At 40.4% G+C, this 17612-nt stretch overlaps 1 protein-coding gene across 1 annotated transcript in view; it reads left to right on the top strand.

Annotated features, from left to right (window-relative positions):
• RCL1 (RNA terminal phosphate cyclase like 1) overlaps positions 1-17612 on the top strand; it is a 28128-nt gene that overhangs the window by 4449 nt on the left and 6067 nt on the right. Inside the window, exons 4-8 of the mRNA XM_061356400.1 lie at positions 4906-4980; positions 6075-6199; positions 8769-8894; positions 11609-11765; positions 17300-17403. Coding sequence (XP_061212384.1) covers positions 4906-4980; positions 6075-6199; positions 8769-8894; positions 11609-11765; positions 17300-17403 — 587 coding nt within the window. The remainder of the gene's footprint in view (positions 1-4905; positions 4981-6074; positions 6200-8768; positions 8895-11608; positions 11766-17299; positions 17404-17612) is intronic.

Raw genomic sequence — 17612 nt, forward strand, 5'->3', positions numbered from 1 at the left:
CGTATGAAGACAGGCTGAGAAAGTTGGGGCTGTTCAGCCTGGAGAAGAGAAGGCTGCATGGAGACCTCATAGCAGCCTTCCAGTATCTAAAGGGGGCCTACAAGGATGACGGGCAGGAGCTCTTCATTAGGGACAGTAGTGATAAGACAAGGGGTAATGGGTTTAAACTGGAACAAGGAAGATTTATGTTAGATACAAGGAAGAAATTCTTTTCTGTGAAGGTGGTGAGGCATTGGGACAGGTTGCCCAGAGAAGTGGTAAATGCTTCATCCCTGGCAATGTTCAAGGCCAGGCTGGACAGAGCCTTGGGTGACACAGTTTAGTGTGAGGCATCCTTGCTCATGGCAGGGGGTTGGAACTAGATGATTTTAAGGTCCTTTCCAACCAGAAACATTCTATGATTCTATGCTAAGGAGTTGTATCTTAACTTCATTGTGCTATAGAAGCACAGCTGTCATTAGTGTGACTCTCGTGTGGTAACATTTTAAGTGTCAGTAACTAAATACCAGTTCCTAAAATGGGTTAAAACCTTGTTTATGTCTTTTTTATTGCCTGAGTAAACACTAAACTTTGTGCACATCAGTAAACTACTTTAAGGAATTTCACCAGGTGTTTTGTGTAGCATATAGCTCTGCAGGTTGCTAAAATTAAAAACACAAGTTTAGGTGCTACCCTGTTTTTTAATGCTTAAGTAAATGGTAACTTGATTTTAAATTTATTTGAGCGTATGTTTTTTAGTAGGCAGAAGGTGTTTGTGCTTGAAAGGAGAAGGCAGTCCTGCTCATCTTCCCTCGATATCTGATTTCAGCCATCTGCTGAAATGCACAATATGCATAGTCCTACATACTCGAGTACCCGCACACTTTTCAGAGGCTTCCCTATGCCAGCTCAACTAACTGGCAAAAAGTTAAAGAGCTGTAAGCCTGCATCTTCTCAAGGAGGCATTCACAAAGTAAATAGCAGGAATAAGTGTGCAGTCAGAAAAGTGGGACCTTTACCTCATGGTAGCAGCTAGCAGATAGGCTGACCTCTGCTGGGCTTTCTGAAATCCACTCAGATTTCACACAGCGTCAAAATAACCTGTGGGATGGGATTGCTGTGTTGTGGGTTTGAGGTTGTTCTTTGACAGAGACCCCTTACCAGGGCAGAGGGAACATGGCAGATTTCCTGGTGTGGGGAGAGTGAAAGCGGTCAAGGTGAGAGGAGGGTTGTTTCTGAAGATTGGCTTGTGGACGGGAAGACGTAGAATCATAGACTAGTTAGGGTTGGAAAGGACCTTAAGATCATCAAGTTCCAACCCCCCTGCCATAGGCAGGGACACGTCGCTCTAAACTATATCACCTAAGGCCTCGTCCAACCTGGCCTTGAACACTACCAGGGATGGAGCATTCACAGCCTCCCTGTGCAACCTATTCCAGTGCCTTACCACCCTAACAGGAAAGAATTTCCTCCTTGTATCAGTGAGGTGCACGTCAGGCTGAGTTTCTACAATACAAATACGAGTATGTGTTTCTGTTAGCATTTGTTTTTATATATATATAGCCCTCCAGTCGGGTGCAGTGGAAAGCTCTGGCAGCTGGCACTGTTCTGAAAGAGTACTGTGGCCAGTGAAATAGAACGTAATGTGCTTGATGAAACATAACAAGGGAAAGAGTAGGGTCCTCCGTCTGGGCAGGAACAACCCCAGGTTCCAGTATAGGTTTGGGAACGACCTGTTAGAGAGCAGTGTAGGGGAGAGGGACCTGGGGGTCCTGGTGGATGACAGGGTGACCATGAGCCGACACTGTGCCCTTGTGGCCAAGAAGGCCAATGGCATCCTGGGTTGTATTAGAAGGGGGGTGGTTAGTAGGTCGAGAGAGGTTCTCCTTCCCCTCTACTCGGCCCTGGTGAGACCTCATCTGGAATACTGTGTCCAGTTCTGGGCCCCTCAGTTTAAGAAGGACAGGGACCTGCTGGAGAGAGTCCAGCGCAGGGCAACTAAGATGATTAAGGGAGTGGAGCATCTCCCTTATGAGGAAAGACTGAGGGAGCTGGGTCTTTATAGTTTGGAGAAGAGGAGATTGAGGGGTGACCTTATTAGTGTATATAAATATATAAAGGGGGAGTGTCACGAGGATGGAGCCAGGCTCTTCTCAGTGGCAAACAATGATAGGATAAGGGGCAATGGGTACAAACTGGAACACAAGAGGTTCCACTTAAACTTGAGAAGAAACTTCTTCTCAGTGAGGGTGACAGAACACTGGAACAGGCTGCCCAGGGAGGCTGTGGAGTCTCCTTCTCTGGAGACATTCAAAACCCACCTGGACACGTTCCTGTGTAACCTTATCTAGGTGTTCCTGCTCCGGCAGGGGGATTGGACTAGATGATCTTTTGAGGTCCCTTCCAATCTCTAACAAACTGTGTGATACTGTGATACTGTGCACTTGCTCAGGTTGGACCTTGGTGAAAGCAGTCAGTGAGTAATACATCATAAATGAGTGAGAGGGATGCTGCTTTGACTCACCCTTGCCAGTAGGAGATGTGACTTTTGAGTACCTGCCTGAACTGTTCACTGGCAGCCTATATCTGCATTATGTTTTAATGTGTGACTGCTGATGATACTTGACCATGGAGAGTTTGTGGGACCAGCCATGTGGGACTGGACTATAGAGTTGCGGCAGTTTCCAGTTTCTCCATGTAGAATGTATGTGCGGGTGTCTTTGTGAAGTGCCTTTTGAAGGCAGTGGAGGTGGCGTGCAAATTATAGCTCTTAGTTAACTTTCCTTCTCTACATACTGTTATCCTGACATAGTGCTGCAGTAACCTGACTTTACAATAATTGTTCTTAATGTTTGAGTTTGTGAATGTTGAAGTTTTTATGCAGCTATTCCATGGGTCTTTCAACTGAAATTGTTTTCATGCTGGCTTTCTTTTTTTTCTTTTTTTTTAACTCGTTGTAGATGTCTTTGGAAGGAGCAAAGTTTGTATTTATAGTAATTTGTGAACAAGCAATGTCTATGGGACTTAGCAAGTGGCTGGTATTTGTAGCGAGGCCTTTGGTGGTTTGGTGCATTTGCTTTGGTGCAACTTGGTGTTGTGTAGTCCACTCTGGAAATAGAGTAACTGCCCTGCAAGAGGGGCTGAAGGATGGTTTTATGACTGAATGTAGGAAATACAGTTTTAGGTCTCAGTTCTGCTACTGCCTTGTGTCTTCCAGTGAAGTACTTAACTTCTGCCTGACGTCCCACTCATCTACTATGTAGGACAGCTGTCTCCACTTCTTAAATGCTTCTCTATTTAGGCCACAGATTTGGAATAGAGACAGTCTCTTATTATGTTTCTGTCTGTTACTTCGTAAGTATCATACCTGGAATTTGTCTGAGGCCTAAAAGCTATGACAAGTCTTGAAAGTTTGGGAGACAGATAAAGCAGACTCAAGATTGATCCAGCTTCCTAATGCTAATGCAGCATGACTTCTCCAGAGATGCAGACTTCAGTCCAAAGAATTGGAAAAGCAGAAATGAAGGAGGGAAAGGCAGTTCCTAGCTGACACACTGAAGCTTTTCTTTCTTTACTGGTATATTTTGTTTCATAAGAAAGAGGAAGGAATATTGTATAAGTTTAACGTGAACCAGATCAGCTTGTTGGAACTTCTGCCAGTGGTATTCATGTGTGCCTGTCTGTGTGCACATGCATTTTAGTAAAGGTTTTTGCTCTGAAAGTCTAATTTGTGTGATTAATGAATATTGCTGAGAGGCCAAATTAAGGTAGCCTGGTTGTAAAAAGAATACATAAATATAAAAACAATTAATAATTGATATAAAGATGTTTTTTATTTTTGTGTCAATATTTGAATTTTTGTGTCAATATTTGAATATTGACACTATCATTAAAAATACTGCCAAATGCCTCTCTGTAAGAAAGGAAGTGTGTAGGCCAGTAGAGTTTCATAAATGAGAACTGCAGCATATGCTTGTAGCTACTCAGGTATTTCTAACAGGTTTTTCACAGCTTTGTAGGTGAGGTATGAGCTACTTTGTCAGTGGCTTGCAAAGAGAGAGTGAAACTCAAATTGTGGTTCTGGCTGAAGGCATGGGAAGAAGTCTAAGGTTTTTTTTCCTGCCTCCACAACTGCTGTCTTCCTTCACCCAAATTTAGTTTCTCTTGGGTCATGCTGTCCTGGTCCTGTCTCTCCCAAGCTGCTTGTCTTCAGTAACTCCCTACGCTGTTGCACTGCTAAATCATTTTTGTCACTTTTGGCAATACTACTTAAGTTTCAGCAGAGGGAAGATGATGGCTGTCAGTGTTGTCTTAACCCAGCAATTAGGAGGAGCAATTGCAAATAAAATATTGCTTAGACCTGGATCTGGTGAGCATTTGGATCAAAGGGTGTACATGGATGTGTCACCCACTTTAGATTCTTCTAAGTGTTTCAAGAGAAGTTAACTGGAAGCTTCTGTTTCTCATAAACGGACAAAAAGAAGTTCTTGACAGAAGGATGACATTTTTCCTGCTAAATCAAGGGCCTGCTCCAAAATGCAAAAGTTTTTGCAGTCATTTACTTAGCTGTAAGAATATTTTAGCAACGACAGAGAAATATAATTCTTTTCAATAAGTATGTTCAGAAAAACAAATCAGCTGTTTTAGCTGAATCGTAGTAGAAGTAAAAATCAGGCTGGAGATCAAATCCAGATTAGGAAGTTCCATCTACCAGTATCTTGTTCTAGCAGCTTTTTGGGTAATGGGATACTGTGGTAGTCTCAGAGTAGCCAAAGCACTCTGTGCTTCATTCTCATGTCTTCCCATAAAATACCAGTATGGAGAAGTCTTGTCTTTGTTAGGCAACTTGTAATGCAGTGATTTTTAAATTACTGGCTTACGTAACTTTCAATAAAGAGTCTGCTTTCTTATTTCTTTGTTATATAGGTTGATGTCCTTAAGGCAACAGCTATACCCCTACTGAAGAAGTTTGGCATTGATGGTAAAAGTCTGGAAATCAAGGTAAGATGATTTTTTCCTTTCTTTTCTAGCACATGTTAAAAGGATAGTTTTGCACTGATTCACAGGGCCATATGCTTGCTGCTGGTATCTGCCCTAGTTGCAGTTACACACATTTCTAAAGTTGCTTCTAGTTCTTACCATATTTTAGAGGGCATACCAGCCACACAGTGATTGAAGATAGGGTAGAAGAGACACAAAGACTATAGGTAGAAAGGGTAAGGAGAAAGCACTGAGTCTTAGATCTCCGTAGGCTGAGAAGCATTCTTGATTCTTCATAAGCCAAATAAATCTGAATGTAGAATATACTTACTTTGTTTTGGTTTAGATTGGAGAAAGAGACTCTAAACTTTCAAAGTTAAGAACACTCACGTGTTCTTAACTTTGTGTGAAGTGTGAAGGCTCTAGCTGCACTACTAGTCTTTGCTTTACTAGTCTCTGCTGAGCCCCCACCCCAAGTACCTCCCTCAACGCTGCCCATGGACTCCATGTTACCACTCTGGGATTATCAGCCCCTGCAGCAGGGTCTGTCTCCAGCTCCTCACAGCACTGCCTGGCCATAAGCCCCCTAACTTAGACCCCACCCCAGACCCATGTCCCATCCCCATCCCTGTGGACACTGGCTGGGGCAATGGGACAGAGTTGGTCTGGCCAGGCCTGTCTGTGGGAATGAGTTCATTCTTGTCCCCCATATACATATCAGGCATCAAACACATACTGTCTTCAGTGATGAGGTACAGATTTTCTATTAAGAGATCAGCTTAAACCAAGGTTGCCTTCCTGGTAAAGATGCTGGGGTTTTATTTGGTTGGTTTTGTTTTCCATTGAGAAGCCATACCCTACTATACTTGAGAGAGGAGATAAAAAGAAACCGATTTTTGCTTACAGGTTTGGTGCAAAATCCGTTTCTGCCTTTAGGGTATCTTTTACTTGCCCGTGTTTACATAATACTCCTACTGATAACATTTTATTATATGTGAAATAAAAGCTGTAATTTTTTAGTATGTAAGTACGTTCTTTGTGCTCTTTACTAACCTTTTTTTTCTTTTTTATTTACTTTTTTTTACTAACTTTTTTTTCCCCTCTGTTATTCCTAGATCAACCGGAGAGGAATGCCTCCCAAAGGGGGTGGAGAAATAGTGTTTGCTTGCCCAGTGAGAAGGGTTTTGCAGCCTATTCAGTTTACAGACCCAGGCAAAATCAAGCGCATCAGAGGAACTGCGTATCCTTTTTTGTTTATTTGCTTTTCTTCTTTTAAATGATTTTTCCTCAAAAATGTAAGTCTCGCAACTTGAAGTCACAGAAATAAACCCATGTTGCTGAGCCTGTATCCAGATAACAGGGTGACACTGCACAGAATGATCGATCACACAACTAGATTTCAGGTGTCTCAAAACTGCTGTGTTCAGAACGCTGCTGTTCAAAAAGCATCAATAGACAAATATATTTGAAACTGAACAGCACTATTTCAAATCTTTTCAATAGCAAGAAAAAATTAAAACAATTTCCATTACATAGCAGTAAAATAGGATTCTTTTGTGTAAATGCAATAGTTTTCTTATGCATTGAACACCTTAGCTATTAATGAGTCTTGCAGAATGTTAGATGGGAGCTTAAGGCTTAGTTCAGTTCATACCTCACTGCACGTATTTGAACTGAGCTTTTTGTGTTACGAAAAGCTTGTTAGCACTTCACTTTCAGTAGTACCATTAGATCTGGAAATGGAAGAGGTTCTACTTCACAAAGATAAGGGCACAGAATATTGTTGTGGAGCATTCACTTTTGCAAACAGGACTGCACATCTAGTTAATATTTTGGGTTTGGTGTTTTTTTTCTCTTGTGGTTTCTATATGGTATCCTTTGTGAATCTGCTGTGATGACTCAAAAGGAAAGCAGGAATGGGGGTGGGTTTCCTGCCAGAGGTGCAGACTTGCAGCCTATTCTTTTTACTTTATGGCATACCACCATAATTGTGTGTGAGAACAGGACACTTTGACCTTTGTGTCCAACTGCAGCATTTGAATGCATTTGGCAATTTTACTGGGTATATGTGCTGCAGAATAAAAAGGAGGCAGCTCCTTATGATTTTGGTGGTTGTTGTCATGGTCTTTCCATGAAGAAAATAATTTCCTTATGCCTTTATCTACCTCTGTAGCAAGTATTATCCTCAGGTTCTGCATGAAGGGAGAAGCAATGATCATGGCTTTAGTGCCATTGGGTCACTAAAGTTTAGGAGAAGTTTAGGTTAGATATAAGGAAGAAGTTCTTCACTGTGAGGGTGGTGAGGCACTGGAATAGGTTGCCCAAGGAAGTGGTAAATGCTCCATCCCTGGCAGTGTTCAAGGTGAGGTTGAACGGAGTCTTGGTTAACATGACCCTAGTGTGAGGTGTCCCTGCCCATGGCAGGGGCGTTGGAACTAGGTGATCTTAAAATCCTTTCCCACCCTAACCATTCTATGATTCTATGTTAATACAAAGCAACACAGTGTCGTTCTGGGCCAGTATCGCTGGATTTGATTGATGTGTGTGAACTACAGGTTTTGATTTCATGCTTTCTTTTAGATTTTCCTGAGCTTTTTCTCAGGGTTAATGATTTGCTTTCAAGCCTAGTGAGAAGCAGTTTCATTTTAGTTCAGCCATTATGTCATCTTGAAGCCAGTAGAAAACAAAACATCTGGTAAGATAAGTGCTTAGGTCTTTCCTATGCACATTTTTGTTTGCTCATGATTCAGCTGAGCATATCTTCTTCGCAGCGGGGGAGTTTGTGTTGCAGCAACCTTTTACAGTCATCTGAAATACTGAATGTACCAACTGTGCAGAATGTTCAGTTTTCTGATTATGCTTATTTTGCCCCTAAGAATTTATTATTTTGCCCTTAAGATCTTAAATCTTTTTGTTTACCTGTTCTACAAGAAAATGTAATAGAAATCTGTAGAACAGAAAATTCCCTTCTGCTCACTGGTAAGTTTGAGACTGTGTCACTGCACTGCTGTGTGCTTATATGTGCAGGTGGGTGGTTAAATGTGCAGAGCATGAGTCTGCATTTTAGTTGAGATGGAACATGGAGCACATTGTGCTTTGTTTGCAGGTCTGTTGGGAATATCACTGAAGCAGCATTTGACTGAAAGGGTGAACAAAGGCAGTTCATCTCCACATACTGAGCAGATGTGGGTTGAGATGAGCAGGAAGGTGGTAATTTCTTCTTTCCTGGAACCATTACCTTCAGATGCTGAGTGACTAGAGCACCGGTGAACTTGATAGCCTCACAGCACTGGAACATAGTTAGAAGAAAGATGGGTTTAGCTTTTTTTAAATTACTTTTTTCTGTTCTTAAAATACTGAATTTCATCTACCCCATTTGTACCTGATAGCAGCAAGAAGTCCTGTCTTTCTGCTTCTAATTCAGAGAAACTTCTCCCGTCACCATCTTTTAAATAGTATATGTAGAGGAGAGGACACAGGATCTTTTCCATAGTAAGAAAACATGGGTTGGCAAAACAGCAGTTCTAAATTATTGAAGGGCATTTCAAGAATAGATGTTTACTTCTCATGAAACTGTTCTGCACATGTGCTGTGTACCTTATTTCAAGGTATATCAGCAAAAGACTATCGAAAGTACTTATCCATGTGTGCTTCTCCTAAGCACAGAAGATGGAACAGGACTTAGGAATGGATGCATAGAACAAACCAGCTCCTGATAGAATGCATTTGGCCTCTTTTGTCCGCTTTTGTCAGTCTCTGGTTTAAATTTCTTGTGTGACCACAATGAATTCCTTAGCTTGAAAATGTAGATATTCTGTCAGAGTGTCACCACAAATGGCAAACAGAATAGTGGAATCTGCAAGGAGCATCCTGAATAAATTCCTTCCCGACATTTATATCTACACGGATCATATGAAAGGGGTCAGCTCTGGAAAGTAAGTAGCCAGTATTCACAGGGAACAGAAATGTAATTCTGTGTTGGTTCATCTGCTGGGGTATTCTGATTTGTACTTTTATTGTTTTTTAGACCATGATCTTCTATTTTGCTGACCTGAAATAGATTTTAATTCATTTAAAAATTCCTCACAGGGAAGAAATTGAGTGATTCAGTAGATACTTCTGTTTTACTCGTGGTACAGGAATAGAAGTTGTGTGTTTTCAAGGAATGTAATACGACATCATTACTGGCACTAAAGGTGACTTGAGCTCTCTTCAGTTCTAAACCTGTTGCTTTGAAATGAGATTAAGATCAGAGGTGTGTTGTGAAAACCAGCACTCAAGCTTGACTATACATATCCTAATGGAATTGGGACCAAACTGTTCTAAAAGTGTTTGAGCTGTTTTCTGCTTTACCCTTACATAAATAGCTGAAGGAGTGTCCTTCCACCAGTGAGGACTGGAAATTGGAGACATCAGTTTACTGTACTTAAACATATTTTGTTTGCCATCAGAACACAGAAGTGATGATGTGATTCAGACAGCTCTACTGATGTCTGTCAGCTTGATGTCCTCTTGTTACTTTTCGTTGAGGTTGAAGGAGTTCTACTTAACTAGTTTGTCTTCTGTCTGTATGCTCAAATCCAAGTATGCACATTTTCTTTTCACTGTTTCTGCTTCTTGAAATATTACCTTAAAGAAAACTTGTTAGGTTTGCAAGTTTACAAATCTAAAACTTGTTTACTCACTTTTAAGTATTTTTCCTCTTTCCAGCCCTTCATCATATTTAATATCCAAGTCTTCTGGTTTTAGACTGTTAACGGTCATCAGAATAACAAAACTCTTCTGGGAGCTGTGTGGTTTTGGGGTCTGTAAAGTGAAAAAGTCAAATGAATTATGGCAGCAGAATTACATTTACTACCTGCACGAGTAGCCCATGCAGAGGAATAGCATGGGGAGAGGAACTGAATCCCTCTCTACCTTGCTGATGCATACAGGTTTCTGATGCTGCTGTGCTGTGACATTTAATATATGGCACCAGTGCGATTGCAGTATACCTGATGCTAACACCATGCCACTTTGGCAAAGCCTTTCTTATTATATGGTTCCCAGTGCTTGTGAGTCTTAGAGCAAGACAAGGCAGGAAGCAATATGCCTTGTTGTTTCCAGTGCTCCCTCTAGTGATGAGTAAGACCAGCAAAGACTCGTTCATCCCATCTGTGTGCCGGCCAAACCAAGCCCTGATTTCAGAATATGAAGCTTCCAGCTACATCCCTTTCATGGTGCCAAAAGCCTCAGGAAATACATTATTTGAGAATCTTCTGCCACCTATAATGTATCTCTAAAAAAAACCCAAAACTTCCCAGTTCTAAGCATTTGCAGCAAAAGGTTTGTCTGTGCAGGTGCTTCCTAATACTATCTGAACATACATGAGGCACTGGAAGATTTTAATTCTTATTTAGGAAAAGTGCCACATGCTCCCAGACACTAACAAAATCTGCCAGGGGTATAGTTAGTTATTAAAGGATACTTAGCTAAAAAAAGCCCCCCACCTTTGATGTTCTTGTCTTGCTCTCCAGATCTCTTTCAGAGGAAGGAAAGGAGAAGAGAAACATCTTTAACATAATTTCTGTATTGCTCAGCAAGTGCAGGCAGTTGTATCAGTGCTTCCCACCCATTATTTCTTTTGTTCCCACCCTACTGATACGCCTCTGAAGGAACTGTTGTTTTTCTGGCACTGGGAGAGTTTGTGTTTAGTGGTGGTTTGGTTATGTGTGTTGTTGATGACATTCCTCACAGTTTTGGATCAGTGGGACTATTTTAATTAAAAAGTTTGGGTAGTGGAGACAGCAGGAACCCAAAACTTGGAAATCTTGTATGTTGAGTGAAGTTAAGTTAGCCATATTTTGAATGGCTAGCTATTGTTGCTCTTCCAGAGACTATAAATAAGAGGATCATGTGACTTCCTTCCTTAACAACCTTTTGACTTCTCAGCAAGTTGTATTCAGCCCTCTGTGATTTTTCCTGTAGCAGAAGTTTGTCTTAACTCTCACAGTAGCATTTGGAGGATCTTAAGCTTTAAGGAAAATAGGGGGTTTTGTTTCTTTCATTAAATCGTATGTTCAGAATTCTTACATGGTTGTAATGATTTGGATAGTATTGAACTGAAAGTGAAAATAAGTGATTTCAAATGCAAGGAACGTGGATCAAACTTTTTTTTTTTTTTAATTATTCTCCTTCTTGCTGCTGTATAAATGCCTGCTAAATATTGAAGCTTTCAGGGGAATAGCTTCATCCCTTAAGAAACTTTTGCGTTTTCAATGTTGCAGAGGAGGAACTCCAGATACCTTTGAAATGTACATCAAACATGTGTTAAATAAATGTGGAAGACCAGTATCTTATTTTTATTTTTTCCTTTTTTTAGTAGAGGAGGTTGGGATGGTTTATTCTTTTGTTGTTGTCTGTGCCAGGAATAACCAGCACAGTGGATTTTGGGGCAAATGGCACAGGGTCAGACTTTTAAATACTGTCATTAATGTTTGTTATGTTCTTCCCAGGGCGAATTGAATGTATAGAACAGGAAATTTGTCAGAAAGTCCAGTTTCACAGTATTCTCCTCTGAGAGGAGCTGTTTGTGACTTAAGGAGAAGGTTGACTGGGAATAGTTGGTTTCTTACTCAATTTTTTTTTTTTTTTTTTCCTTTTCTTTCAGATCACCAGGTTTTGGCCTGTGCCTTGTAGCAGAAACCATCAATGGCAGTGTTCTCAGTGCTGAGTTAGCCTCAAACCCTCAGGGGCAGGGAGCAGCTGTGCTTCCTGAGGAACTTGGCCAGAATTGTGCTAAACTGCTGCTTGAGGAGGTCTACAGGGTAAGTGGCCAATATATTTTGTGTATAGCTGTAGAGGAAGATGGCGATGACCTACTGGTAAAGGAAGAGGTGGTTTGGGAGCATCCTCAGATGCATTCAAATCCAAACAGAGAAATCTAATCCTGCCAGTATCATCTTCATCCAAATAAGGGGTGGTTTTGAATGGTTCGTTAATGCTGCAATGCTTTGCTGGGCCATATTATTTCCTATGGCCAGGAGATGTTGCTATGAATCATCGCAGTGGCAAATTTTTCTTTTGTTGCTTTTTATCAGCAATAAAATTCAGTTGGCCACACATGGGCTGGGTTTTTGGTTGGGTTATTTTTGATCAAAAAGTAGCAGGGGTAATAAAATTAGTGTTCTTAAACTAATAATGGAATAAACTAAATGGAATAGTGGGAGGATATGTGAGGAAGAAGGGGAGAGGGAAGCAGCTAGCCTCAGTGCTGGCTGCTTTATGGTGATGATGGCAAAGCCAAATGTGCTGAGATGTGTCGGTTGTATGAGGGATCAGCAAATGGTTTACTGGAAGGGAGCTAGTTCAGTGTTTGCATGGGAATCTTAATTTCATCACAGTACACATTCTGGGGTATAATTTGGTTGGTTGATTATTCTGTTTTTCTTTTCATTTGTGGGGAGACTTGTAGTGGAGGAGCAACTTTCAGTTTTACAAATGATATGTCAATTAGCATCATGGTGACTTCCTGATTTAATAGCCTGCTTTTGTTATGTATCTCCACAATGGTTAAAATAAGTAGTTGTTAGTATTGACAAAATGTGTTTGGCCTTTAGGAGGAAGTCATCTAGAAATTGTACGCACTGTTTAAATAAAAAATAATTGCTCTGAACTGGAATAACCTGATAAGGCTTTGCCAAGTATTAAAAAAGCCACTAATGAGATTCTGTATTTGGTGATGTAGTAAATTATAAAAATACCCCTTAACTTCATATGTTGGGTTCACGCCAATAGTAGGTTGTTCATCTCTGCCCATGTTATCCTTTCCTTTGCTGCAAACCCTTCCTCAGTCTGAATTACCAACTTGCCCATTTGTGCCAGTCTTTGTGGAACATGCGCATGGTCTTTATTCAGTGCACCATCTTGTGTGAGGGCTTACCTATTGTAGCCCAGGGTTCTTCTCTTATAGAAGCACCACAAATGTTCTTCCTGGCTACAGTCCAGACCTCTTGGAAAATGTGTTCAGGTAGTCACGTGTTTGGAGGCATCAAAAATCCAATTTCCACATCATTTCATCAGGAGCAATAGGTATTTTTTTCCTTTGAAAATCATCCAGCACTTAACAGATTGAAAATAGTGAGGGAATTTGTCTAGATACTGTATTTTCTTCAGAATCAGAGGACTTCCAAAATTAAGAGGCCTGGAAAGGCCTGAACTAGGTAAATTTTCTGCTTTAGTGCACTGTAGCCATTTGAATGTGGTTAGTCAAATCCTGCAAAGCACCAGGATACTGGGTATCTTGGTACAACAGGAAAAGAGCATTTGAGAAGGAAGCAGGGTCAGGCAAGTCTTTGGATGTTATAGTGGTGGGCCATGAGGTTTCAGTATCTTTCAAGACCAGATTCTGAATGAGTGGGGTTGTTAGCTGTGGCCTGCTATGGTACTGCTGGTGCTTCTGGAAGGGTTTTTTATGGGTGAAGCACATCAGTCCACGAGTGATTGACAAGAGCTGAGCAGCATATGGACTGCTTGTGGTCCTCCACTACAGCAGCTCATGTGAAAAAGTCCATTTATTTGCATTTTTGGCTATTGTGCTGCTTATCCTCAGGAGTGCTCAATCCTTATTCACTGATGATTTTCCCACTCCGTCTGTCTTAGGCAGTATGGTGGGGTTTATTCTGTATTTTCTAGAATGCACACTTGAATTTATGTATGACACGCATACTCACATGGCACTAGCTAGCGAGGAATTTGGAAAGATGAGCTTTCTCATCATCTCTCTCTCTCCCTTTGTTTTTCTGAGCCTAGGTCAGTTTGGTCTAGTGTTGACCCAAGAGAGGATGTAAAACATGTTGCAAAGCATGCAATGTTTATTTAATTTGAAAATACTTTTTTTTTCAATGTTTCTTTGCTTAGATAAAATGTTTACAAAAAAAAATAATTGGGAAAGCTGTGCATAGAAGAAGAAGAAGTTGGTCTGAACAGGCAGTCATTAAGTCACAATCTACACCAGCTGCTCACTGGACAGGACTCAAGGGAGAATTTTTTGCCTTATCTTTAGATTGTCTCTTTGAGATTGTTTCTCCATCTGTGTCTTTTCTTGTGTCTCTGCTTGGCTGCTTTGGCAGAGCGCAAAGGAGCCAGGGAGTGTTGACCAGAAAAGGACATCCTGGGAGCATTGCAGATAATTATCTGTAGAAGAGCTTTAGCTGTTCGGGCCACCCACAAAGCTGTTGGAGTTCATTTGTGTTTAAAGGGGCACAGAGACATATCTTAAAGTGCTTGCTTAATGCTTGCTATTATGTGAACTTTACCACCTAGGAAATCTTAAGGATATGAGTCTTGATATGTTAAATGCTAAGTGGTCCCTTTTTGCTAAGCTTTCAAAAAGAAGTGAAAGAGGTGATCTGATTCTTGGAATCAGTGGAGGTTTTTTATGTACCTTTATTAATGGAAAGATGTCAGAGTCAGTTCACTAATTCTAAGCAGTACAGTGCTAATTACAATGCCCCTGAAAGAGGGGACATTGAGTGGCTGACTCAAAAGCATTGCCTTTACAGACCCATATGCAGTTCTTATTTTAGCTTAATTGTAGAAGGCCGGTAAGTATTTTCCTCTTGTCTCTGAAAGGCACTGGTTATGGAAGCTTTATATAGAAGGTGATTTGTAGAATGGAAAGGCCTGGAAGAACTGGAAAAGGATTGAATGTTTATGTTGCTTATGATCATGAAAAATAGGAGAGGGTGCAATGAGTATTTAAGGTTGAGCTGTTTAATGAAGAAGGGTCATGTTATTACGGGGGCTTGGAGGGGCACAAGTTTTATTGAACTAGAGCTAAAATGAGTGAAGCATTTCACCAAAGGCTTAATTTTCAAGATGGATTTACTTCAGGGTGATAAGGTTCTGCTCCATTCTTCTGGAATTAAAAAAAAAAAAAAAAAGAAAAAAGAAAAAGGCATGCAAGTATGTACTGCATAGGAAAGGACGGAAAATGTGTGTGTGCCATAATATAAGCAAAACTAAATCAAAGCTAGGGTCAAGCTCAGAAGAATCCTTATTGAAACACTGTTGTCCAGTACCTAGAGTTATGGTATTTGTCAGCTGCAGTATTTCTATAATAAGTGTTTCAAAGTAGACAGGATTTTAAGTGATCTGTGTCTCTCACTGTCACATCCAGCTGGATGTGGCTTTGTCCACAGACACAATTGTGGAGAAACTGCCATGAAGTGAATTAATGTGAATTAGAAGGTACATCTTACGTTGGTAGTGAATGCCAGCTATTTTGGAATGAATGTCAGTAGTTTAGCTCTGACTTTGTCCATCCCATTTTTCTTGGGAGGGTTGTTTTTGATTTTTGCACTCTTGCATAAGTGGCAGGTGGGTTGAGAGAAAAAAAGTTTGCGGCCTTGGGAGCAGCATGTCCCTCGTTTGTCATGAGTTACTGTTCTGTGATCATTAGATTACAAGCAGATCACTTAATTTCCCTGTCTGGCAACTGCCTATGTGGGAATGGGCATAACAGCACATTCCTGATGCACAACAGTAGTGAGGATGACTGATTCACTGCAGCAAGAGAGCTTATGTAAGTAGCTTGGATTTATCATGTTTTGCTATATTGTTTAGGACATGGCTGTCTCCATGATGTCTGAACCTTTTCTAGAAATTTGGTCATAAAAATAGATTTTCTATGTTTTCAACTTTAGAAAAACAAAAACAAGATCAGAAAATATCAAGTTTTCATCTGAGTTACAAAAAGCATTTTGAGTTATTAACCAAACTTAAAATACAGAAAGTTTTTTGCCAGGAATACTTACCAAACTCTCATATGCTTCTTGTGCATGTTTTGGATTGGCAAATACAGCTGATGAGAGCTGTGGCTCTAGATTGCACGAACAAATTCTGCAGGTCCATTTAAGACAAGGCACCAGTCCTGAATCAGTCCAATAGAGGACATTACATTGAGTGCAAGAATTTCACTTTGGTATGGCAGGCTTGCACAGCTAAAAGGGCAAGGGCTGCTGTAAGAGTGTGTTGCTAGGTGTTGGGTCATGATAGTGCATGTAATGAAGATGTTTCCTTATTGTGATGTATCATTTGTTTCAGCAAGTACAGAGAATTGTAGGTTTATTTTGGTATGGGGTGGTTTTTCAGGGCTTCTTTTTCAGAAGACCAGAGCTGAGACTTGTCACCCTGAAGCAAGGCCATCTCAAAAATTAAATTTTCAGTAACTCTCCTTGGAAAGGCCCTCCTGTCTGCCCTCTCACTGAATAAATGTGCTGTGGGTGTCACATGATCATGTTTTCCATAGCTGCATAGCCCAAGACTTATTTTGCCCCTCTCAACTCTTTAGATGGTGTTTCTTAAAATTAGGGCAGGTTACTCCTTGTCCACAAAGGAAACGGCCACCTTACCTCAGTAGAGAATTCAGTCTTAAAAGGATGAATTTCTAGTTTGGCTCTCTCCTGAGAGCCTATTCAGAGGGCTTAGCATTAGGCCTGATCCAGTGGGGAACTCTTCGCAGATTTTGTGTGGCTGTGGCTCAGTCTGAGGACATCCAAAATAATGTTATGTTGGATATTTTCTTTATTTTCAATGTGTTTGCATAGTGATAATTGTTAAATTCTCTTTAATGCAGTTTTAACTGGAAGTGTCCTGTTTAATTTACATTCAAGTCTTGTAAACAAAGAAAACCTTCCAGTTCTAATTTACATATGCATCATAATTAACACCTTCCAAATACAAAACGATTTACTATGCATGTATGACTTACTACAGTCAAATATGTACAAGACAGTTTTATGCATGGCTCTCACATAGCAATAAAAAAAACCCGAACAACTCATTTTAAATATGATGGGGAAAATGTTTTACAAATGTAAAACCACGGAAGATAGCAGCAAGGGCTTAGGTGGATATGTGTGAAACAACTTTTAATTTGCTGGTTTGCACCTGCAAGCACTGATGTTTGTCCGAATGTAAGTATGAAAGTTCTGCACTTCATGGTATCTTCCACATGCACATGAGCTATAACTAAACTAATACCTGTTTTCCATTTGCTGCAAAGAAATTCTTCAGTGCTTACATTCTATGATGTTAGAAGAGAACAGGCGGGCAGAGATGGGAGAGAGCTTTAATAGGACCTTTTTATTTGGTTCTGGTTTAGTTCTGTTTCTTTCCCAGCCTGACATGTGAAATTAATTTGTCATTGTTGCAAAACCTAGATTTTTATCTTTTTGGCCCTTGAAAATTTGGGGCGGTAATATAGCCTTTTAAGTATATCTTTCTCCTTCATTACTCTCCTCCCATCCCAATTTCTGGTTTGTACAGAGATTAATTATTAAAACATTCTGGTTTGCAGGGAGGCTGTGTAGATTCAACAAATCAGAGCCTTGCTCTGCTCCTCATGACCCTTGGACAACGAGATGTTTCCAAAGTCCTGTTAGGACCTCTGTCTCCATACACGTAAGTTGTTTTATTCTGTTTAATTACCCAGTCTTGTTTAATTCACTGATTTTATTGCACAGCTGTATTTTTTTTATATGTAAGACTTAGACTGTGGCTACAAGTAGAACAGCTTGTACCCGTCTTCAAATGAGACAGGTGGTGTAAGTTACCTAGTATTTATTTCTGTACATCAGAAGATTATTCCTGTACTATTCTGTATTATTCCT

Source organism: Neopsephotus bourkii, unplaced genomic scaffold, assembly GCF_033783945.1.
Source record: "Neopsephotus bourkii isolate Nb327-2 ecotype Australia unplaced genomic scaffold, CSIRO-AGI_Nbou_v1 NB_851, whole genome shotgun sequence".
Classification (NCBI taxonomy): Eukaryota; Metazoa; Chordata; class Aves; order Psittaciformes; family Psittacidae; genus Neopsephotus; species Neopsephotus bourkii.